Raw genomic sequence first — 23,450 nt, forward strand, 5'->3', positions numbered from 1 at the left:
GGGGGCGAACCTTCCGGATCCCGTATAAAACATAGGGATTTTTACATTTTGGGCTCCTTTACTAAGGTGCACTAGCGGTTTTAGCGCATGCTACAATGCTGCGCATGCTAGACGCTAGAGCTTGTGTTAGTATTTTTTTGTTTAACACGTGGTTTGTGCGCAGTGCACGCTAAAAACTCTAGTGCACCTTAGTAAAAGGAGCCCTTAGTTTAGATCAGCGGTCTCAAACTCGTGGGCCGCATGCGGCCCTCCAGGTGCTATTTTGCAGCCCGTGGTCTGGAAGCGATGATCAACTGCTCCCTTGCTGCAGTTGATTATTCCGGTCAAAGCTGCGGCCGGCGGCAGCTCCTCGCGCCATCCACACCAGCATTTCTCTTCCCCCTTCCCTTCCTTGTGGAGCAGCAGCGTGTCTGGCTGGCTCCCTTGCTCAGTCGATCGTTCTGTTCAAAGCCATAGGTGGCAGCTCCTCGTGCTATCCACTCCTGCATCGGAAGCCTCTCTGACATCACAACATCAGAGAGGCTTCTGACGCAAGCGTGGATCTCGCGAGGAGCCATCACCCGCGGCTTTGAACGGAACGATCAACTGGGCAAGGGAGCCAGGCTAGGCATCTGGGCCAATCAGGCCTTAGGATTAGTGGGGATGGGCGGACCTGTTATGCCTAAGGCCTGATTGGTCCAGGCTTCTAGAGCCTGGGGCAATCAGGCCTTAGATTTAGCGGGGATGGGCCGGGAAGGGGCGGGCCCGTCTCATTTCCAAGAGGCGGGCCTGTCGGCTGGACGGCAGCAAGACCCGTCCAGCCGACCAACATTTAAAGGTTAGTTGGGGGAGGGAGATTAGTTGGGGGTGGGGGGGGGGGGTTGTCGGGCTTTCCAGCAGGAGGAGTTGGGCATCCTCCTACCGGCGATTACCAGTTTGGGGAAGAGGGGGGTCCGGGGTTCGGAGTTCCGACAGGAGGAGTTGGGCATCCTCCTGTCGGTGATAACCAGTTTGGGGGGGAGGAGGGGTTCAGGGTTCCGACAGGAGGAGTTGGGCATCCTCCTGTCGGTGATAACCAGTTTGGGGGGGAGGAGGGGTCCAGGGTTCGGGGTTCCGACAGGAGGAGTTGGGCATCCTCCTGTCAGCGATTACCAGTTTGGGGGGGAGGGGGGTTCGGGGTTCCGACAGGAGGAGTTGGGCATCCTCCTGCCGGCGATGGGACAGATGGCCTCGGCCGCTATACTTATTGCAGCAGGGAGAGATCCCTTGCAGCGATAAGTGTAGCGACTGTGTCTAATTTAACCCGATTCTCTAACCGGCATTTGTACGTCGGTTACAGAATCGGGGTTTAGTGTAGGACCGATTCTGTATAGGACACCTCTCCTGGGCGTCCTATACAGAATCAGGGCCTTAATGTATCTTTGGGAAGCATCTGAAATGTGTGCATGTATTTTATAAAATGCACAAGAACACCCACACACTTATACTAGCTTCAGAGCAGATGTCAGCATTTGCACACTATTAGGGTTGGTATTGATTTTCTGTTGTATAAAAACTGACATAGGTGCCTATGAATTCTTTGTAAAATAGGCTTTAAAAGGCACCTCTTTGGACTTCGACATGTGTCTATTAAAAACCCCCAAACTAATTAGACCCATAATAGGCTAAGCTGATATGCCTGTATAAATTTAACTTATGCTCATCAGGCTTCCCATTTTCTTAAATTTAACCAGGGAAAACAGAGTTTATTTAAAGTTTATTTTTGTCTATCATGTTTTCTATATTTTAAGATTCAGCACTTTGCAATCTACTAGAACAATTTACATATGTTAGTGCTTTGGCTGGTTTAGCATAGGTGTTGTGCCATCTGTGTTATAGTTAATCTTATCCCTAAACTCATGGGTTATTTGACTTCAAAAATTGCGCAGTAGCAAATGATTTAATGCACAGTACATAGGTTTTTGCTTTCCTTTCAGATTGCCATGTCAAAATCTTTGAAAGATACTACAAGTAGATTAGCTGAACTTGGCTGGCTACATAATAAGATAAGGAAGTATACAGATCAGCGAAGCCTGGATCATGCATTTGGACTTGTTGGGCAGGTAAGGCTACTTGTGATTTATTTTTTTTTTTAACATGCTTGTCTGAGTAGGATTGCCCTCTAAAAAAAACTGTGGGAAGATTACAAAATAAAAACACAGAAAATCTCATTGGTTCTTTGTTCTACAGCAGTTTTACAACCTTTTCAAGCATAAAACACTTAATTTAACAGATAGAGAATGACACGGGGACAAATTTGTCCCCGACCCCGCAGGAACTCAATTTCCTCATCCCGTCCCATTGAGTTTTATCGCTACCCCTGCCCCATTTCTGCAAGCTCTGCCTTAACCATATAAGCCTCGAACACTTATGATTTAAAAGTGTTTGAGGCTTGTGCAGATGAGGATGGAGCTTGCAGGAATGGGGCAGGGACAGGAAAAGAACTCGAAGGGACGGGAAAATGAGTTTCTGCGGGGATAGGGAAAAATTTGACCCCATGTCATTCTCTACTGCAGGGGTGCCCAAAAGGTCAATCGCGATCGACCAGTAGATCACAAAGGCAACGCGAGTCGATCGCGGAGCCCATCCTGGGTTCCGCGATAGACTTGTGTTACCTTTGCGTTCTGTTCTCCCTGCTTCCCTGACGCCAGGCCAGGCGTATACAAGCGCCGGGCCCACAGCCTTCACCCCCCCCCCCCCCCCGACATCAATTCTCACATCAGAGAGAAGAAGTTCTGGGCCAGCCAATTGCTGCCTGGCTAGCCCGGAACTTCCTCTCCGATGTCAGAATTGATGTCGGGGGGGAGGGGGCGGAAGGCTATGGGCCCGGCACTTGTACGCGCCTGACCTAGCGTCAGGGAAGCAGGGAGAAATTGGCGGCGGTGGCTTGGGGGGGCAGGGAGAGAGAGAGAAAAAAAGAAAGTGGGGCTAGGGAGAGAGAAAGAAAGACAAAGAATAAAAGAAAGAGGGCAGGAAGAGAGAGAGAAAGAGAAAGAATGGGGGCAGAGAGAGAGAAAGAAAAAAAGAAAGGGGGCAGGGAGAGAGAAAGAAAGAAAAGGGGGGCAGGGAGAGAGAAAGAAAGAAAAGGGGGGCAGGGAGAGAGAAAAAGTTGGACTCATGGAGGGACAGAGAGAGATGTTGGTTGGGGAATGGAATGAGATCTGGAGGAGAGGAAGCATGCAGGAGGCATAAAGAAAGATTGGATTTACAGTCAGAAGGAAGTGCAACTAGAGACTCATGAAATCACCAAACAGCTAAGGTAGGAAAAATAATTTTATTTTAAATTTAGTGACCAAAATGTGTCCGAATTTATATCTGCTGTCTATATTTTGCACTATGACCCCCTTTTACTAAACCACAATAGTGGTTTTTAGCGCAGGGAGCCTATAAGCATTGGGAGCAGCACAGGGTATTCAGCACAGCTCCCTGCGCTAAAAACCACTATCGCAGTTTAGTTAAAGGGGAGGGGGGTATATTTGTCTATTTTTGTATAGTTGTTACTGAGATGACATTGCATATTTTAAAGTCATCTACCTTGACCTCTTTGAAAAAAACCCGAATATAAATGTTAATTAACCTTTTCTCTGCGTACAGTGTTCTTTGTGTTGTTTGAAATTTTATTGTTGGCAGATCATTTTGACTTGGTCATTTTAAAAGTAACTCACAAGCCAAAAAAGTGTGGGCACCCCTGCTCTACTGTGATAGACTAATCTTGTTAATGCAGGCCATGCACACACTCACACCCAGGGTGCTGCACCAGAAGGCGGGTTGCCAAGATCTGACATCAGAGAAGCAGCAGAACAGAAACCTCAGGCAATAGACAGAGCAGGCCTCTTCAGATTGAGTAGCTCAGCAGGATTTCAGAAGAAACAGCTTTAATCTTTCAACATTTCAGGAACAACAGAGGACAGCTGACAACTTTACACTTCAAACCTCAAACAGTATTTTAAATACGGTGCAGTCCTAAAAAAAAAAGTACCCAAAACACAGTTGCACAGTAACAGATGAGAGTCCAGGGTAGAAACAAAACAGCCTGGCATTGTACATACAGTTAAGCTCATTCAAAAGAAAACTATTTCAGCTTACACAGTCCAAAGGAAAAACACTTCCAACCATGGGGGAAAAAACCAAAACCACTCCAAGGGCACAAGCTCCTTTAGGAGTGAGCATAAGGGTAAACCTTTCAAGGCAAAGTACAGTAAGCAAGCGCACAGTCCAGCCTTCAGGCTAAAACATGTACATTGTCCATGTTAAAATTGCAAAACAATCCCCCCTCCCCCCAAAAACAAAAAAATTCCAGGGAAAGAAGTCTGCATACAACCAGGCTTCAGACTGGCCCATGAACCTGGGGCCACTTGATAATAGTGATCATAACATGGTCAAATTTGATATAATCCCTGAAATAAGTTTAAACAGAAAATCTAATACAGTAGCACATAAATTTAAGAAAGGAGACTATGATAACGTGAAGAGAATGATAAAAAAGAAACATAGAGGTGCAGCTGCAGAGGTCAAAAATATACATCAGACGTGGATGTTATTTAAAAATACCATGCTAGAACCCAAACTAGATATATTTCATTTATTAAAAAAGGAGGAAGGAAGACCAAATGGCAGCCAGCTTGGTTAGCAAGTGAAATGAAGGAAACTATTGGAGCTAAAAGAGAATCCTGCAGAAAGTGGAAGAAGGATCTGACCGAAAATAATTGAACAGCGCAAGGAATGTCAAGTCAAACGCAAGGTGCTAATAAGGAAGGTGAAGAGAGACCTTGAAAAAGATTGTGCTGGAAGCAAAATCACACAGTAAAAACTTTTTAGCTGTATTAAAAACAAGAAGCTGGGAAAAGAATCGGTTGGACTGCTAGATGACCGAGGGATAAAAGGAACCTGCAGAGAAGGCAAGGCCATAGCAGAGAGATTAAATGAATTCTTTGCTTCATTCTTCACTGAGGAAGATGAGGGGGAGTTGCTGGTGCCAGAAAATGGTATTCAGTTCTGATGAATCAGAGAAACTCATAAAAATCTCTGTAACAGTGGATGATGTAATGGGTCAATTTGACAAATTGAACAGTAGCAAATTGCCTGGATCAGATGGTATGCATTCCAGAATGCTGATAGAATTGAAAAATGAATTTGCAAAGCTATTAGTAATTTGTAATTTTTCTTTAAAATCCAGCGTAGTACCAAAAGACTGGAGGGTGGACAACATGATGCCAATTTTTATAAAGGGTTCTAGAGGTGATCCAGGAAATTATAGACCAGTGAGTCTGACGTCAGTGCTGAGTAAAATGGTAGGAGACTAGTATAAAGAATAAAATGACAGAAAATACGGTATATGTTTGAATGGATTAATGAGAGAAAGCCAACATGGATTTAGTCAAGGGAAATCTTTCCTCAACAATCTACTGCATTTCTTTGAAGGGGGAGAATGAACATGTGGATAAAGGTGAACTGGTTGATATTGTATATTTGGATTTTCAAAAGGCACTTGACAAAGTACATCATGAAAGACATCTGAAGAAATTAGAAAGTCATGAGATTGGAGGTAATGTCCTACTATGGATTAAGGACTGATAAAAAAGACAGAAAACAGAGTAGGTTTAAATGGTCAATAATATCAATGGAGAATGGTAAATTGTAGGGTTCAAAAACCTTCCTCAGACTAGAAAGGGCAAAATCACATCATCAGCATAAAAACCTCCATTGTGTGCACAAACAGTTAATTCTGCACTCATTTTGCACTCTATTTCAAATTAAATACTTTTAAATTACACGTAATTTAAACGTATAAAATTTGAAATAGAGTGCAAAATGAGTATGGTATTAACTGTATGTGCACATAATGGAGGTTTATATGCAGATGTAGCGATTTTGCCCTTTCTAGTCTGAGGAAGATTTTTCTCCCCAGTGGGGTTCTGAGGCTTTTCCTTCTTTGTTGATGCATTGGGTCATTTGGCTTTAGATTTATTATTCACAGCTATTTTTGGTTATTGTGTTTGATTACTTTTTTTGCTGTGGAAAATTTTGTTTATTTTTAAATAGTGGGGTTCCCAGAGGTCTGTTCTGGGATCGCTGCTTTTTAACATATTTATCAATGATCTAGAGATGGGAATAATTAGTGAGATAATTAAATTTGCTGATGACACTAACCCCCTGTTTCACTAAGGTGCGCTATGCGTTTTAGCGCACCTTAGTTAAAGGTGCCCTAAGTTGTTAAAAATTGTTAAATCACAAGAGGATTGTGAAAAATTGCAAGAGGACCTTGTGAGACTGGAAGACTGGGTGTCAAAATGGCAGATGATGTTTAATGTGAGCAAGTGCAAAGTGAGGCATGTGGGAAAGAGGAACCCAAACTATAGCTACGTAATGCTGGGTTCTATGTTAGGAGTCACTGCCCAGGAAAAGGATCTATGTGTCATTCTTGAGGATATGTTGAAACCCTCAGCTTAGTGTGTAGCGGCAGCTAAGAAAGCAAATAGAATGTTAGGAATTATCAGGAATGGAATGGAAAACAAAGATGAAATAGTAATAATGCCCTTGTATTGCTCTGCAACTTGAATACCATGTGCAGTTTGGGTCGCTGTATTTCAAACAAGATATAGCAAAATTAGAAAAGGTACAGAGAAGGGCGACAAAAATGATAAAAGGGTTGGGACAACTTCCCTATGAGGAGAGGCTAAAACAGCTAGGGTTCTTCAGTTTAGAGAAGACGGCTCAGGAGTTCTATAAATTACTCAGTGGAGTGAAAAGGATAGATGTGAATCACTTGTTCACTCTTTTCAGAAATACAAGGACTAGGGGGCATGCAATGAAGCTACTAAGTAGTATATTTAAAACAAAGCAAAGAAAATGTTTCTTCACACAACGTGTAATTAAATTCTGGCATTTGTTACTGGAGAATATGGTGAAATCAGCTAGTTTACCAGGGTTTAAGAAAGGCTTGGTAATTTCCTAAAAGAGATGTCCATAGGCCATTATTGATATGGTTTTGGGAAATCCACTGCTTATTTTTGGGAAAAGCAGCATACAATCTGTTTTACTACTTGGGATCTAGCTAGGTACTTGGGACCTGAGTTGGCCACTGTTGGAAACAGGTTACTGGGCTTGATAACCCTTCGGTCTGTCCCAGTATGGCAATTCTTATGTTGTTATTTTTATTTATTAGATCCTTATTAATCAGGATTTTGTTCCCTTCTGGCAGTTTTGTTTATATTTGGGGTTATCTTGATAGGAATGTTGGGGTGTTGCCAATGCAACTGGATCTATCAGCATCATATGATTTGGTAAACTATGTCACTTTTAGGCTTGCTGGATGGTATTGGAAGGGAATGTATGGAAATGGGTTGAGGGTTTTTGCAGAACAGACACAAGCAGGTTACATGACCCCAACTGTCTTAAAAAACATCACCATTATCTTAATTGTTTGAATAGCTGAGTCACATGCTCAGCAATGGAGAATTTCCCACAGATAAAGGGTATAGAATTCTTACTCCAATAATTAAAAATAAAAAAGAATCTGTTACTCTTACATCAAATTACAGACTATAAAGAGAGGCGTAGTCAGTAGAAGGAAGAAGGTGTTGATGCCCCTGTACAGGTCATTGGTGAGGCCCCACTTGGAGTATTGTATTCAGTTTTGGAGACCGTATCTGGCGAAAGACGTAAGAAGACTTGAGGAGGGCGACAAAAATGATAGGAGGCTTGCGCCAGAAGACGTATGAGGAGAGACTGGAAGCCCTGAATATGTATACCCTAGAGGAAAGGAGAGACAGGGGAGATATGATTCGGACGTTCAAATACTTGAAGGGTATTAACGTAGTACAAAATCTTTTCCAGAGAAAGGAAAATGGTAAAACCAGAGGACATAATTTGAGGTTGAGGGGTGGTAGATTCAGGGGCAATGTTAGGAAATTCTACTTTACGGAGAGGGTAGTGGATGCCTGGAATGCGCTCCCGAGAGAGGTGGTGGAGAGTAAAACTGTGACTGAGTTCAAAGAAGCGTGGGATGAACACAGAAGATTTAGAATCAGAAAATAATATTAAATATTGAACTAGGCCAGTTACTGGGCAGACTTGCACAGTCTGTGTCTGTGTATGGTGGAGGATGGGCTAGAGAGGGCTTCAATGGTTGGGAGGGTGTAGATGGCCTGGAATAGGTTTTGACAGAAATTTCGGCAGTTGAAACCCAAGCACAGTACTGGGTAGAGCTTTGGATTCTTGCCCAGAAATAGCTAAGAAGAAAAAATAAAAAATTTAAATTGAATCAGGTTGGGCAGATTGGATGGACCATTCGGATCTTTATCTGCCGTCATCTACTATGTTACTATGTATTGTATCTATCATCAAAATATTAAGGTTCATTTGGATATGAATCTATCTATGATTAATCAAGTTGATGTATTGGTGAAAAAATGTTTCTTCATGCTTTGGTAACTGAGTGATCAGATCATATTTTGACGACAAATCATTCAGATTATTAGTTCAGTCCTTTGTCCTGAGTACTCTGGACTATTGCATTATTGTACATCTGGCTTCCAGGGGGTAATATCACTGCCTTAAGATAGAGGAGAAAGAACTCGCATCCCCATCAGCCTATATAATAAGATCTAAAGTAAAATAAATACAATGAGCACCATCTATTTGAAACTATCTGATCAAATCTTTTAGGTAAGAAATATAAATACAAAGAGTGTGCTTAGCTAGACAACTGAATACCATGATTTGACACGCAGCTCCTGATTGGTGGGGCCCGATTTTAGTGCAGGAAGAGGCAGTTGGAGCATACTGCGATTGATTTCCTACCCTCGCCGGCGCTCCAGCTGCCCTCTCCTGTCTCCCCCACTAAAAACACCTATTCAACTACTGGATTTCGGGCTGAAGAGGACTATGTCGCTGCCTATCCCCGCGTCTGCCAGGCTCATGAAACTGAAGGTCACAGCACTGGTGGTTTGGGGTACGTCACTATTTGCTTGCCGAAGGGCGCTCGAAGTGCAGGGGGGCAAAAGGGGATCCCAGCCTTGCTGGCAGCGGCCTGGCTCCGCTCCTTGCCGGTGCGACGTTAATGCAGTGCTTTATTCTATGTCGACTGATAGGGCCTCAGATCTGCAGAATTCCTGCACTGTAAACAGCTGATGTGGCCGCTCCGGCTGCTCTCTTCTGTCTCCCCCACTAAAAACTATATTTGCGGTTTTTCAAGATTCGCGGGGGGTTCCTGGAACGGAACCCCCGCGAAAATCAGGGGAGTACTGTATTCTGACCTTAGCAGCAGATTTTCTAGATGGATTTCATTCTTTTCAGTTTAGCAGCCACTTGAAAATATCTTAATATTTTCAAAACAATTGGTTGAGGTTTGGTATTGCTGGGAGCTGCTTCTGCTGGGACTCAGTGCACAAGTTCCACTTCTAAGGGTCATTCAAAAGACAAGGTTAGAGCACTGGGGAGCCAGAATTCAAATTTGTGCATGGATTGCTCCCTTACATACTTTCTTAGAGACTAAGTATTCGAATGTTATTTCTGCAGCACCAGTTGCCAAAGTCTTCGAGTTGCATTTCAAGCCCTTGGAGGGCCCTGCGATCCAGTTTCTGATTGGAGGTTATCTCATGTATTTCCTTATACTGCCATTACAAAGTGCCCAGCCTGTGAGCTAAATTACTCAAATATAAGTTGAGACACTCAATTTTCCCCCTAAAAAAGAAAAGATGGTTGACTGGAATATAAGTCAGGCGGATTTGCACCCTGCACCCAGCCCCCTTCCCTCCCATCTCTTGTCAGGCTCTGCACCCAGCCCCCTCCCTCCAAGGCACTGCACACAGCCTCCTTACCACCTTCCTCTGTCAGGCACTGCACACAGCCCTTTTCCCTCCCTCCCTCCCAGATTCTCCACCCTGTCCCCTCCTCACTGCCCTATCCATCGTACATCTTCTGCCGCTGGAATCCCTGGCTGTCCAGAGGTGTAGTGGGCAGGAGCGAGCTTTCTGCTCTCCTGCCCCACTGCTAACCTAGTCGGTTGCTGCCACGAGTTCCGGCTTTAGCTGCTGAGCGGTACCGAGTGGGAGCATGCTGTAGCGCTGCTAGTCAGCACTAAGTGGCTTCCTGAATGGTTCATTTGCAGGAGCCATTCAGGAAGCCGCTCAACTGAGAGCAGCAGCACCAAAGTGCACTCCCATTCAGTACGGCTCAGTGACTGAGGATGGGAGCTCATGTCTCAGACCTCCATCTTGTTTGGGCTCCCTAGCTCCCCCAAGGAACAGAATTTTGATGAAATTTTACTTTGTAGCTTCCCAGCTTAATTTTTACTGGTTCCCTTGCTGTAATCCACATTGAACCTAGAAGGTAATTCTAGAATATAAATATCTTTGTTATTGTAGATCTACTATACTAGTTCATTTCCCAACCAGAAAGGCTGCAGTGTTGGTCAAAAGGCCTGTCCAACAGCTACCTTGCATTTACCGCACGGGGCAGATGCTTAGTGCATGGCACCCATGCTATTTGCCACTTTATATATCACTGTGCATATTCTTGCAGTTGAGGTCTACTCTATCACCTTTCTCTTCCTAGTTTTTTCCTTGTTTCTAATGGATAAATATTAGTCTCACATTCTTAATGATTTCCATATTTACTTAGAAAAATAGAAACATGATAGCAGATAAAGGCCAAATGGCCAATTTAGTCTGCCCATCTGCAGTAACCATTATCTCTTTCTCTCTCTGAGAGATCCTACGTGCCTATCTCAGGCCCTTTTGAATTCAGACACAGTCTCTGACTCCATGACCTTTTCTGGGAGACTGTTCCATGCATCTACCACCCTTTCTGTAAAAAAAAGTATTTCCTTAGATTACTCCAGAGCCAATCCCTGTCTCCCCGCTGCCCCCAATACCCTCTGCTACACCACTACTCTCCCCACCTCTATCACTACCCGCAATAACCACAGGGTATCTCTATTTTGTCTCTGTATCTCTACCTTACTGTACACCGTCTTGAACTGAAACAGGTTTGACGGGATATTTATTAACTTCATCCTAAGCCCTCTCATTGCAGTTTCCTTTCAAATGAAAAAACTCGACTCATGTGCATTTACATTTCTTAGGTATTTAAATATCTCTATCATATCTCCCCTCTCCTGCCTTTCCTACAAAGTATGCAGATTGAGATCTTTAAGTCTGTCCCCATACGCCTTATCACGAAGACCACACACCATTTTAGTAGCCTTCCTCCGGACTGACTCCATCCTTGTTATATCTTTTTGAAGGTGTGGCCTCCAGAATTGTGCACAGTATTCTAAATGAGGTCTCACCAAAGTCTTATACAGGGGCATCAATACCTCCTTTTTCATACCTCTCCCTATGTAACCTAGCATTCTTCTAGCTTTCGCCATCACCTTTTCAACCTGTTTGGCCACCATAAGATCATCACATACAATCAAACCCAAGTCCCGCTCTTCTGTTGTGCACATAAGTTTTTCACCCCCTAAACTGTACCACTCCCTCTGGTTTTTGCAGCCCAAATGCATGACCTTACATTTCTTAACATTAAATTTTAGCTGCCAAATTTCAGACCATTCTTCAAGCTTCGCTAGGTCTTTCTTCATGTTATTCACACCATCTGGCGTGTCTACTCTATTGCAGATTTTGGTATCATCCGCAAAAAGGCAAATCTTACCCGACAACCCTAAAGCAATATCGCTTATAAAAACGTTAAAAAGAACAGACATAAGAACATAAGAAGTTGCCTCCGCTGAGGCAGACCAGAGGTCCATCTCTCCTAGCGGTCCGCTCCCGTGGCGGCCCATCAGGCCCATTGCCTGAGCAGTGGTCCCAGACTATCCCTATGACCTACCTCTATTCCTATCTGTACCCCTCAATTCCTTTATCCTCTAGGAACCTATCCAAACCTTCTTTGAAGCCTTGTAACGTGCTCCGGCCTATCACAGCCTCCGGAAGCGCGTTCCATGTATCCACCACCCTCTGGGTGAAAAAGAACTTTCTGGCATTTGTTCTAAACCTGTCCCCTTTTAATTTCTCCGAGTGCCCCCTTGTACTTGTGGTTCCCCATAATTTGAAAAATCTGTCCCTGTCTACCTTTTCTATACCCTTCAGGATCTTGAAGGTTTCTATCATGTCTCCTCTAAGTCTCCGCTTTTCCAGGGAGAACAGCCCCAGCTTTGTCAGTATACGAGAGGTTTTCCATACCCCTTATCAGTTTAGTTGCTCTTCTCTGGACTCCCTCAAGTACCGCCATGTCCTTTCTGAGGTACGGCGACCAGTACTGGACACAGTACTCCAGATGCGGGCACACCATTGCATGATACAGTGGCAGGATGACCTCCTTCGTCCTGGTCGTGATACCCTTCTTAATGATACCCAACATTTTGTTTGCTTTTCTTGAGGCTGTGGCGCACTGTGCCGACGCCTTCAAAGTTGTGTCTACCATCACTCCCAGGTCTCTTTCAAGGTTACTTACCCCTAGCAGTGATCCCCCCATTTTGTAGCTGAACATCGGGTTCTTTTTCCCTACATGCATGACCTTGCATTTCCCTAAGTTAAAGCTCATTTGCCACTTTTTGGCCCATTCTTCTAGCGTCGTTAGGTCTCTTTGCAGATCTTCGCAGTCTTCCATGGTTTCAACCCTGCGGTAGAGTTTGGTGTCATCTGCAAATTTAATAACTTCGCAATTTGTTCCCGCCTCCAGGTCATTAATAAATATATTGAACAGGAGCGGTCCCAGCACCGACCCCTGCGGAACTCCGCTCGTAACCCATTGCCAATCTGAGTAATGGCCCTATACTCCAATCCTCTGTTTCCTGCCTGCCAGCCAGTTTTTGATCCATCGGTGGACCTCCCCTTGCACCCCGTGTTTCCACAGCTTTTTAAGCAGTCTTTCGTGCGGGAAGATCACTAGATAGCCATAACAAACCTAGGATTTGGAAGGCTATGTACGTCAATGCCCACAGTTTGGGCAAGAAGATTCTGGAATTGGAGACGGAAATGAGGGGCGCCGACCTAGATGTGGTGGCAATATCCGAAACCTGGCTTACGGACTCCCACAGGTGGGACATGGTCATACCGGGTTACAATTTGTTCCGCCAAGACAGGGAGGGCAAAATGGGAGGAGGGGTAGCACTATATGCCAGAGATGACATCAAAGTTACCAGAATCACAGATGTTAGGTACACAGGGGAATCCCTTTGGGTAAATATGGCCAGGGGAAAGGACAAATGCCTGTACCTTGGCATAGTATACAGACCTCCAAGGCAACAGGAAGACCTTGATATGGAATTAATCGAGGACATAGAGAATATCACCTTGCGTGGGGACACGGTGTTGATGGGGGACTTCAATATGCCTGACGTGAATTGGAACACACTTTCCTCTGCGACCGGCAGCAGCAAAAGGCTATTAAACTCTATAAAGGGAGCAAGACTCAAGCAAATGGTTTTGGAGCCAACTAGGGATCAGGCGATTCTGGACCTGATACTTACCAACGGAGAAAGTGTCACAGATGTCTCTGTGGGAGACACGCTGTCATCCAGCGACCACAACATGGTATGGTTTAACCTCAGAAAAGGTTTCACCAAACCCAACACATTAACTAAGGTCCTCAGCTTCAAGGACACCAACTTCGAGGACATGGGGGAATTCATCCATCAGTCGCTGCAAAACCAAGCAGAGACTGATAATGTAGAGGAATTGTGGTCAACGCTGAAAACTACCATACACGAAGCAACAAACAGATTTATTAAATCTGTAAGTAAACGACGAAGAAAAAACAAACCGCAGTGGTTCTCTACGGAGGTCTCCAACCTCATAAAAGAGAAGAAGAGAGCATTCATCTCCTTCAAACATTCAGGGAAGCAGGGCTCCAGAGAAGACTATCTGGCCAAGTCAAGAACCGTCAAAACAGCAGTCAGAGAGGCCAAATTGCAGGTGGAGGAGAATCTAGCAAAGAATATCAAAAAGGGCGATAAAGCATTCTTTAGGTATATTAGTGATAGAAACAGGAACACAGGAGGGATAGTACGCCTTAGGAAACCGGACGGGAACTATGTAGAATCGGACTCCGAGAAGGCTAAACTGTTAAATGAATACTTTTGCTCAGTTTTCACCCGTGAGGCACAGGGATCCGGCCCTCAACTACCAACAGGGGATAGCTCGATAGACCCTTTTTGCAGCTTCGAGATAACGCCCAATAGTGTCTACAGTGAACTATCCAAACTCAAGGTTCACAAAGCCATGGGGCCAGACAACATACACCCCAGAGTACTCAGAGAGTTAAAAGACACCTTGGCGAAACCACTATCAACACTCTTCAATCTCTCCCTTAGCAAAGGAAAAGTCCCGCTAGACTGGAAAACGGCTAATGTCATTCCACTCCACAAAAAAGGAAGTAGGATGGAAGCTACGAACTACAGACCAGTGAGTCTCACATCAATAGTAAGCAAACTAATGGAAACTCTAATCAAACACCAATTGGATGCGGTCCTTAACGAGGGGAATCTGCGAGATCCCCGTCAACATGGGTTTACAAAGGGGAGGTCCTGTCAATCCAACCTGATCAGCTTCTTTGACTGGGTGACGAGGAAGCTGGATATTGGGGAGTCCCTGGACGTCGTGTACTTAGATTTCAGCAAAGCATTCGATAGCGTACCACACCGCAGGTTGTTGAGCAAGATGAGCTCTATAGGTTTGGGAGATACCTTGACTACATGGGTGGGGGACTGGCTAGGAGGTAGACTTCAGAGGGTGGTGGTGAATGGCTCCCCCTCCGAAACGACAGAGGTGTTAAGTGGAGTGCCGCAGGGCTCGGTCTTGGGCCCAATCTTGTTCAACATCTTCATAAGGGACTTGGCTGAAGGGCTTCAGGGTAAATTAACGTTATTCGCCGATGATGCCAAATTATGCAATATAGTGGACAAGAACACAACAGGACCTGACAACAAATCCAAGACCGATAGTATGGCACACGACCTCCTCCTACTGGAGAATTGGTCCAGGACCTGGCAACTAAACTTCAATGCCAAAAAATGCAAGGTCATGCACCTTGGCAACAAAAATCCATGTAAGACTTACACTCTTAATGGTGAGATCCTAGAGAGAACTGTAGCGGAACGAGACTTAGGGGTAATCATCAGCGAGGACATGAAGACTGCAACTCAGGTGGAGAAAGCTTCATCTAAAGCCAGACAAATCATGGGTTGCATACGAAGGAGTTTCGTTAGCCGTAAGCCCGAAGTCATAATGCCATTATATAGGTCCATGGTGAGACCCCATCTGGAATACTGTGTACAATTCTGGAGACCACATTACCGCAAAGATGTGCTGAGACTTGAGTCGGTCCAGCGAATGGCCACACGGATGGTCACGGGGCTCAGGGATCTCCCATATGAGGAACGGCTGAATAAACTGCAGCTCTACTCCCTTGAGGAACGCAGGGAGAGGGGGGACATGATCGAGACATTCAAGTACCTCACGCGCCGTATCGAGGTGGGGGAGGATATCTTCTTCTTCAAGGAACCCACGTCAACACGAGGGCATCCTTGGAAAATCAGGGGAGGGACATTACATGGCGACATCAGGAAATTCTTCTTCACCGAGAGGGTGGTGGATCGATGGAATGGTCTTCCGAGGCAAGTGATTGAGGCCAGCAGTGTGCCTGATTTTAAAGCTAAATGGGATCGAAAGGTGGGATCTCTTCGCAAAGGGAGGTAGGGGAGGGTCATTGATGTGGGCAGACTTGATGGGCCTTGGCCCTTATCTGCCGTCACCTTCTATGTTTCTATGTTTCTACCTTGTCGAAGGCTTTTTGAAAGTCAAGGTAAATGATGTCAATGGATTCCCCTTTATCCACCTGGCTGTTTACCCCCTCAAAGAAGTACAATAAGTTTGTGAGGCATGACCTACCCTTGCAGAAGCCGTGCTGACTCGACTTTAGCTGTCCATTGTTTTCTATGTGTTCACAGATGCTGTCCTTAATCATTGCTTCCATCATCTTTCCCGGGACCGAGGTCAAGCTCACCGGCCTGTAGTTTCCCGGGTCCCCCCTTGAACCCTTCTTGAAGATGGGCGTGACATTTGCTATTTTCCAGTCCTCCGGGATCTCTCCAGTTTTTAAGGATAAGTTACATATTTGGTGAAGTGGCTCTGCTATTTTGTTCCTTAGTTCCTTGAGTACCCTTGGGTGAATGTCGTCCGGACCTGGCGATTTGTCGCTCTTTAGTCTGTCTATCTGCCTGAGTACATCCTCTTGGCTTACCTCTATTTGGACCAGCTTTTCATCCCGATCCCCATTTACGATGTCCTCCGGTTCCGGAATATTGGATGTGTCCTCCCTTGTGAAGACTGACATGAAGAACTTAATTAACTTGTCAGCTATCTCTTTTTCCTCCTTTACCACTCCTTTTTTGTCTCCATCATCCAATGGCCCCACTTCCTCCCTTGCCGGTTGCTTCCCCTTCACATATCTGAAGAACGATTTGAAGTTTGTTGCTTCCCCCGCCAGTCTCTCCTCATATTCTCTTTTAGCTTTCCTAACCACACGGTGACACTCCCTTTGGTGTTCTTTGTGCTCCTTTTGGTTTCCTTTTGGACCCAAGAATAGAACCTTGAGGCACACCACTGGTAACATACCTTTCCTCAGAGCGATCTCCATTGATCACTATCCTCTGTTGCCTTCCACTCAACCAGTTCTTGACCCAGCCCATCACTTTGGGACCCATCCCAAGGGCACTCAGTTTATTTATTGGACATCTGTGTGGAACACTGACAAAGGCTTTGCTAAAATCTAAATACACCACATGTAGCGCACATCCTCTATTCAATTCTCTGGTCACCCAGTCAAAGAAATTGATCAGATTTGTCAGACAAGACCTACCTCTAGTGAATCTATGTTGCCTCTGGGCCTGTAAGCCACAGGATTCCAGTAACTAGACCATTCTTTGTTTTAAAAGCATTTCCATTAATTTGCTTACCACAGAAGTCAGACTTACCGGCCTGTAATTCCCTACTTCTTCCTTACTTCCATTTTTGTGGAGAGGGACCACATCTGCCCTTCTCCAGTCCTCCTTTACCACTCCCAACTCTAGAGACTTGTTGAAAAGGTCAGTCAGCGGAGCTACCAGAACTTCCCTAAGTTCTTTCTGTACTCTCGGATGTACACCATCTGGCCCCATCGCTTTGTCTACCTTTATTTTGGCTTGGTCCTCACGAACACAATCCTCTGAAAATCGATCAGGGTCTATTAGTCCTCCATCACTATTCATGTTTGTCTTCTTCAGTCCCGCTCCCGGAGCTTCAACTGTGAACACAGAACAGAAATATTTATTAAGCAATTCGGCCTTTTCTTTATCAGCTTCTACATATTCCTCCCCTTCACCTTTGAGTCTCACAATGCCACTTTTGCACTTCTTCATATCACTAATAAATCTAAAAAATGTCTTGTCTGCCCGTTTTACTGTGTCATCTATTTTTCTTCCATTTGCATCTTTGCTTTCCTGACTTCACGACCATCCTCTCTTAACTTTTCCAGATATTTTTGGCTGTCTTCCTCTTTCTGCGATCTTTTGTAGTTTATGAAAGCTAACCTCTTATTCCTTACCTTCTCAGCTACTACTTATGAGAACCAAAACGGACTTCTTTTCCTCACAAGAAGAATTTTAGACTTTACAATAGCTCCTTTCAGTTTTGCCCACCGCATTTCCACTCCTTCCAGAAGTTCCCATCCAGACAACAATTCCTTGACGTAAACCCCCATCCGAACATAGTTAGTTTTAGAAAGTCTAGAACCTTTGCTTTTGAATGAGCCCTTTCTATACCCATTTTAATATTAAACCATACCATGCAGTGATTACTGTTTGCAAGATGATCACCCACTATAACATCAGAAACACTTTCCTTGTTTGTAAGCACTAAGTCTGGTATGATCCCATTCCCCGTGGGTTCTTTTACCAACTACTGGAACAGTTCTCCTTGTAGAGAATCCTGAACCTCCTTACTTCTAGAAGACCCTTAATAGGGATACCCCGATTAATATCCGGCATGTTAAAATCACCTATTAGCAAAACTTACCCCACTTCTACAAAGCCGTGCGGCAATAACCCCAAAGCCCTTTAAATCTCTATAGGCTTCGGGGCCGTTACTATGCGGCAGCCGCTAGCATGGCTTTGTAGAAGAGGGGGGGGGTTAATTTAAAATATTGTATATAGGTTTGACTGTCTAGCCTTTGAAGATTCCTTCATCTGCTTACATTACTTTTGTATAGCTTCCCAACTAGACCCATCTTAAAAAAATATTCTTGCTTCATTGTAGGAAAGCTAAATATGCTAGTTGGGAGTTTGCAGAGCTAACTTTTCAATGAAAGGTGTTCTATTTTTATTGAAGTTTGTTTTGCACCTAGTAGAAATTAGATTTTTTTTTAAAGTAGAAAATTAATGAATTAATACAATTGTATAATAAAAGGGCTCATGAGGGGCGCTAGAGAGCCCGATCAAGATGGAGGCTTGAGTCACGAGCTCCCGCCACTAACTCCGCTATTATAAACATATCACTCTTTACATCAGCACAAACTGCCGATTCTTTGCGCGTCTGCGATGCCTCTCCCCAAGCAGGGTAAGATTGAGGCTGCCTTTGCCGGCACTTCGGGAGCCAAACGACAAAAACAGGATCCCCCGACGCCCACGAAAAACGAGTCGAGCAGGCCACATGTTGATCCAGAGCAAACAATTTCAGATCAATTGCGGCAGATCTCCAATATGATGTCAGAAAGTAAGGATGACATTAAAGATATTAAATATGAGATTATGAATCTTACCGAAAAGATTTTGGCAATGGACTCTAAAATGATTGCGCTGGAACGAAAAACTCAATTAATAGATGAAGTCACCACGAATCAAAAAACAGATCGGAAAGCCATACATGCCCTGGAAGCCCAAATGGAAGATCTGGGCAATCGTGGGCGTCGTCAGAACCTGCGTATCAGTGGCTTGAATGAGGGTATTGAGGGCTCAGATGCCTGCAAGTTTCTCGAAGAATGGCTTCCCAAAGTGCTTTCCCTTACGTTTACCAGGCCTTTGGAGGTGGAGAGAGCTCATAGGGTGCCAATGAAGTCACAAAACGGTTCTCAGAGAGCGAGACCGATAGTGATGAAGCTGCTTCGCTTTCCCCACGTGGCGGCGATCCTGGAAAAAATGCGATCGCTTCATAAGATTGAGTGGCAAGGCCAGACCATCTACATATCGGCGGATTTTACAAAAGCTACAGCCGACAAGCGGCGAAGATTTCTTGCTTTACGTCCTCGTCTCAGGGCTTTGGAAGCCCGATTTGGTCTCCTATCGCCGGCCCGCTTCAAAATTACATTTCAAAACAAAACTAAAACTTATACCGTGCCGGATGATGTGGAGCATTTTCTCAAGGAGCAAGAAGCATTACTTCGCATGGAAACGTGACTATATTCCTCTGTTCGCTCCTCTTTAGGGGTTACTAATACTACTATGCATTAATGTTGAATATGAGTGATATGTTTTCTCCGTCACAGGTTTTGTGTTTCAACCATGTTCTTTATGCGGGGTTGGTGGGGGAGGGAGTTGGCTCGAGGCCTCCATGTTGTGGTGCCTCTCCCCCTCCGCAGGCCCTTGGGGCGCCGGTTGAGCGGGCTGATTGCAAGGCTCCTGTCTTGCGGGATGGGGGGAGTTTGGATGATTGTAGGGAGGGTGGGGGGGGGTGTATGCATGAGTGTGTGTGTGGGGTTTGTTTCTTTTGTTTACAGAGCAAGGCAGTTATGATCTGGTATTATTTGTACAGTACAGGGTGTCATGTACACTCGCGCAGTTTCATTTTTCCTTTTGTCATTGTTTCCCTAACAGTTCCTGATGGCTTTCTGTAATGTGTTATCTCTGAACATTAGAGGTCTAAATCACCCTATCAAGAGAAAAAGGGCACTTATGTATTGTAAACATCATTTAGCTCAGGTAGTCTTTCTGCAAGAAACTAAATTGAATTCGATTGAGTCAGCTAAATTAAAACGTGACTGGGTCTCTCAGTGCTTCTTCTCTCCCGCAGTGAAATCTAAGGAAGGGGTGGCTATATTATTATCCAAACATCTTAATTATTCTATTGTGCACTCTTCCCATGACTCGCAGGGTCGATGGATCACAGTTACACTGGAAATTAATGCTCTCCGATATACCTTCTTTACAGTTTATGGCCCAAACATCCCTAATACTGACTTTTTTAGAACTTTAGCTAAAGAATTGGCCGTTATATCCACTGATTACTTTATCATGGGGGGAGATTGGAATATAGTTCTTGACGCTCATGTTGATCGTAGATCCCAATCATCTTATCGTCCTCCTCCTACGTTACCGATATTAACACACCTTATCCACTCATATGGACTGATTGATGTCTGGCGTCTCTACCACCCGAAAGGTCTTGAATATACTTTTTGGTCCGCACCTCATGCTTCTGCCATGAGGTTGGATTACTTCCTTCTGTCTTAATCTCTCTTGTCATCTGTACGTTCCACTTCTATTATCTCTTGCCCTCTCACTGATCACTCAGCGGTTTTTGTCTCTTTTTCTCTGTCTGCTCCTCCGTCACCTACGCCTACCTGGCATCTGAATACTGCTCTACTAGCGGATAAAGAATTTATACATCAGGTTGAAGAATGGACGGCAGAATACTTCACACATAATGATACCCAGGAGTTGGCATTTCAAACTGTTTGGGATGCGTATAAAGCTTATCTGAGAGGGAGAATCATAGCTTACTCGGCACATCTAAATAAAAAAAGAAAACGTGAGCTTACTGACTTAGAAACTCAAATAAAATTGCTAGAGACAGAGTATCATTTATCTCCATCCACTCCAGTTTTGATTCGGTTACGCAAGCTTAAATTTCAGTATAACTCCATCCTTTCCAAACGAGCTGGGGTCTTACTGGTACATGAAGGGGCTCTTTATTATGAGCATCGTAATAAAGCGGGGACGTTGCTGGCTAATTACCTCAAACAGAAAAAGAGAGCTGGGCACATTAAAGCTCTTAAACCAGCTGGATCTATCATCACAGATCCTAATGAAATAGCCAATCATTTCAAATCCTTTTATGAGCACATACACCTCGGGGACCGGATCCCACTGAAGCTGACTTTGATGATTTCTTCAAAGGTATGACCCCTCCTATATTGCCATCTACGTTGCTGGATAACCTTAATACTCCAATCACTGAACTAGAGATAGGTGAGGCCATTGATGGTTTGAAATCAGGTAAGGCGCCGGGGGGAGATGGACTATCCCTGGGTTTTTACAAGGTCTTTTGGAAGATTATTCTCCCCAAATTATTTGCATTATATTCAGATTTCTTGGCTAATGCTACTAGTGGAGGCACTTTTATTGAAGCAGATATAGTAGTATTTCCCAAACCTGGACGTGACCCATGCTCCCGAAAAATTATAGACCCATATCATTACTCAATTATGATTGTAAAATCTATGCGAAACTTCTTGCAGACAGACTTGCTAAAGTTCTCCCTTTACTTATCCATCCTACTCAATGTGGTTTTGTAAAAGGTCGACTGACAGCGGATAATTCTAGAGTTTTCTGTCATGTCCTGCAGGCGGCCCGTAATGTTTCCACTCCGACATGCGTGATGTCACTAGACGCAGAAAAAGTCTTCGACTATGTGGAGTGGAAATACTTATTCTATACTTTAAGGTGGTTCCAGTTGGGACAGGACTTCACAGATATGATTCATATACTTTATGCTAATCCTAGGGCCAGATTGAATGTGGAAGGATATTTATCTCCTTATTTTTCCCTATTTAGGGGAACTAGGCAGGGATGTCCATTGTCCCCTCTCCTATTCAATCTGGCCCTGGAACCTTTGCTGCGTAGACTTGATTCTGATCCTGCCATCACAGGTATACTGGTGGGTCCTACTGAGGTACGTCTGTCGGCTTTCGATGATGATGTGCTCTTATATGTATCCAACCCAGTTGATTCCCTCCCGGCAATTCTTGGTCTTCTTTCCAGATTTGGGCGCTTTTCCGGCTATATCATTAATTGGGATAAGACTGAAGTGCTGCCTTTGAATGTTTATTGTACACAGGATATGATTGCACTATATGGCCTCACCTGGTGTTTCACAACCATTAAATACTTAGGAATTTAGTTTTGTAATACCTGGCAAGATACGGTGGCTCATAACGTTAAACTCCTGCTCTCCAAACTTCAAACACTATGTCACCAGTGGTCCCCTCTGCATTTAACCTGGTGGGGTAGGCTGGAGACCATTCGAATGATGTTGACCCCCCAAATACTTTATGTGCTTCAAATGTTGCCCTTGCCTCTACCTCCCACCTTGTTTAAACAGATAGACCGGATCATGACTCAATTCTTATGGTCTGGAAAGCCATCCCGCATTGCGTTGTCTACCCTTAAGAAACCATGGTCTCAAGGAGTGGTAAACTTTCCTCAGTATAAACGATATGCTATAGCAGCGATTCTGAGGGGTGCCAGTATATGGTTTTTGCCTCCTACCTGTGCTACTATGCCTTATTGGGGCATGTTGAAAAGGGCACTAGCAATGCCATTCAAATTACTTGAAGCCTGTTATTCCAAAACAGTTCCCTGCTTCAACAATTGGGAGGTACTACATACCACCCAACAGGCGATTCTTGAATTGGGTCGTACCCTAAAACATCAGATATTTACCACTGTCCATTCCTCACTGTGGGGTAACCCTAACATCACTATTAGCTCACATATGGTGCATTGGCCATCATGGATCAATGTTGGTATATGGTATATACGGGACATTCTGACCAACCATGCTTTGATGTCTTTTACTCAGTTGCAACTCAAATATAACCTACCTTCTCATCAGGCCTATAGATATCTTCAACTGTGTCACAGTATGCATGCGGCTTTTGGCCCTACTCTAGAGCGTTTGCAAAGGGGCTCTTTTCTTATGTCTACTCTGCTGTCCTCCTGGAGTACTAAACCTCATCTGATGTCTAGGATTTATGATGTTATACAAGGTGCTGACCCTGACGATCTTCTACCAGTCCAACGGCAGTGGGCCCACGATCTTCAATGTCCTGTCTCAGAGCAACAATGGACTCAGGTGTGGAGCCATTGCAACAGACCCCTGCATTCAGCGTCTCTCAGACAATCATTGTTTTTTGTTCTTCATAAATCGTTGTGGACTCCTATTAAACATCAACGAGTCTCCCCGACATCATCCAATAGCTGCTGGCGATGCGAGACCCATCTGGGAACTTTCCAGCATATGCTTTTCGATTGTCCTTTTGTTTCAACATTCTGGACTGAAGTGGGAGATATAGTAGGTCAGATCCTCTCTTTATCTCCACTCTCTCAATCATATTCTGTTCTCTATGACATTCTCCTGGGGTTGGCTATAAAGACTGTGCTCCTCCATTGGAAA

At 44.4% G+C, this 23,450-nt stretch overlaps 1 protein-coding gene across 2 annotated transcripts in view; it reads left to right on the forward strand.

Annotated features, from left to right (window-relative positions):
• The window catches only part of TUBGCP3 (tubulin gamma complex associated protein 3), a 323,260-nt gene that overhangs the window by 133,495 nt on the left and 166,315 nt on the right, over positions 1–23,450 (forward strand). For both annotated transcript variants that reach the window (XM_033948055.1, XM_033948053.1), the window contains exon 8: positions 1,956–2,081. In XM_033948055.1, coding sequence (XP_033803946.1) covers positions 1,956–2,081 — 126 coding nt within the window. The remainder of the gene's footprint in view (positions 1–1,955; positions 2,082–23,450) is intronic.

The sequence above is a fragment of the Geotrypetes seraphini genome, chromosome 6, assembly GCF_902459505.1.
Source record: "Geotrypetes seraphini chromosome 6, aGeoSer1.1, whole genome shotgun sequence".
Lineage (NCBI taxonomy): Eukaryota > Metazoa > Chordata > Amphibia > Gymnophiona > Dermophiidae > Geotrypetes > Geotrypetes seraphini.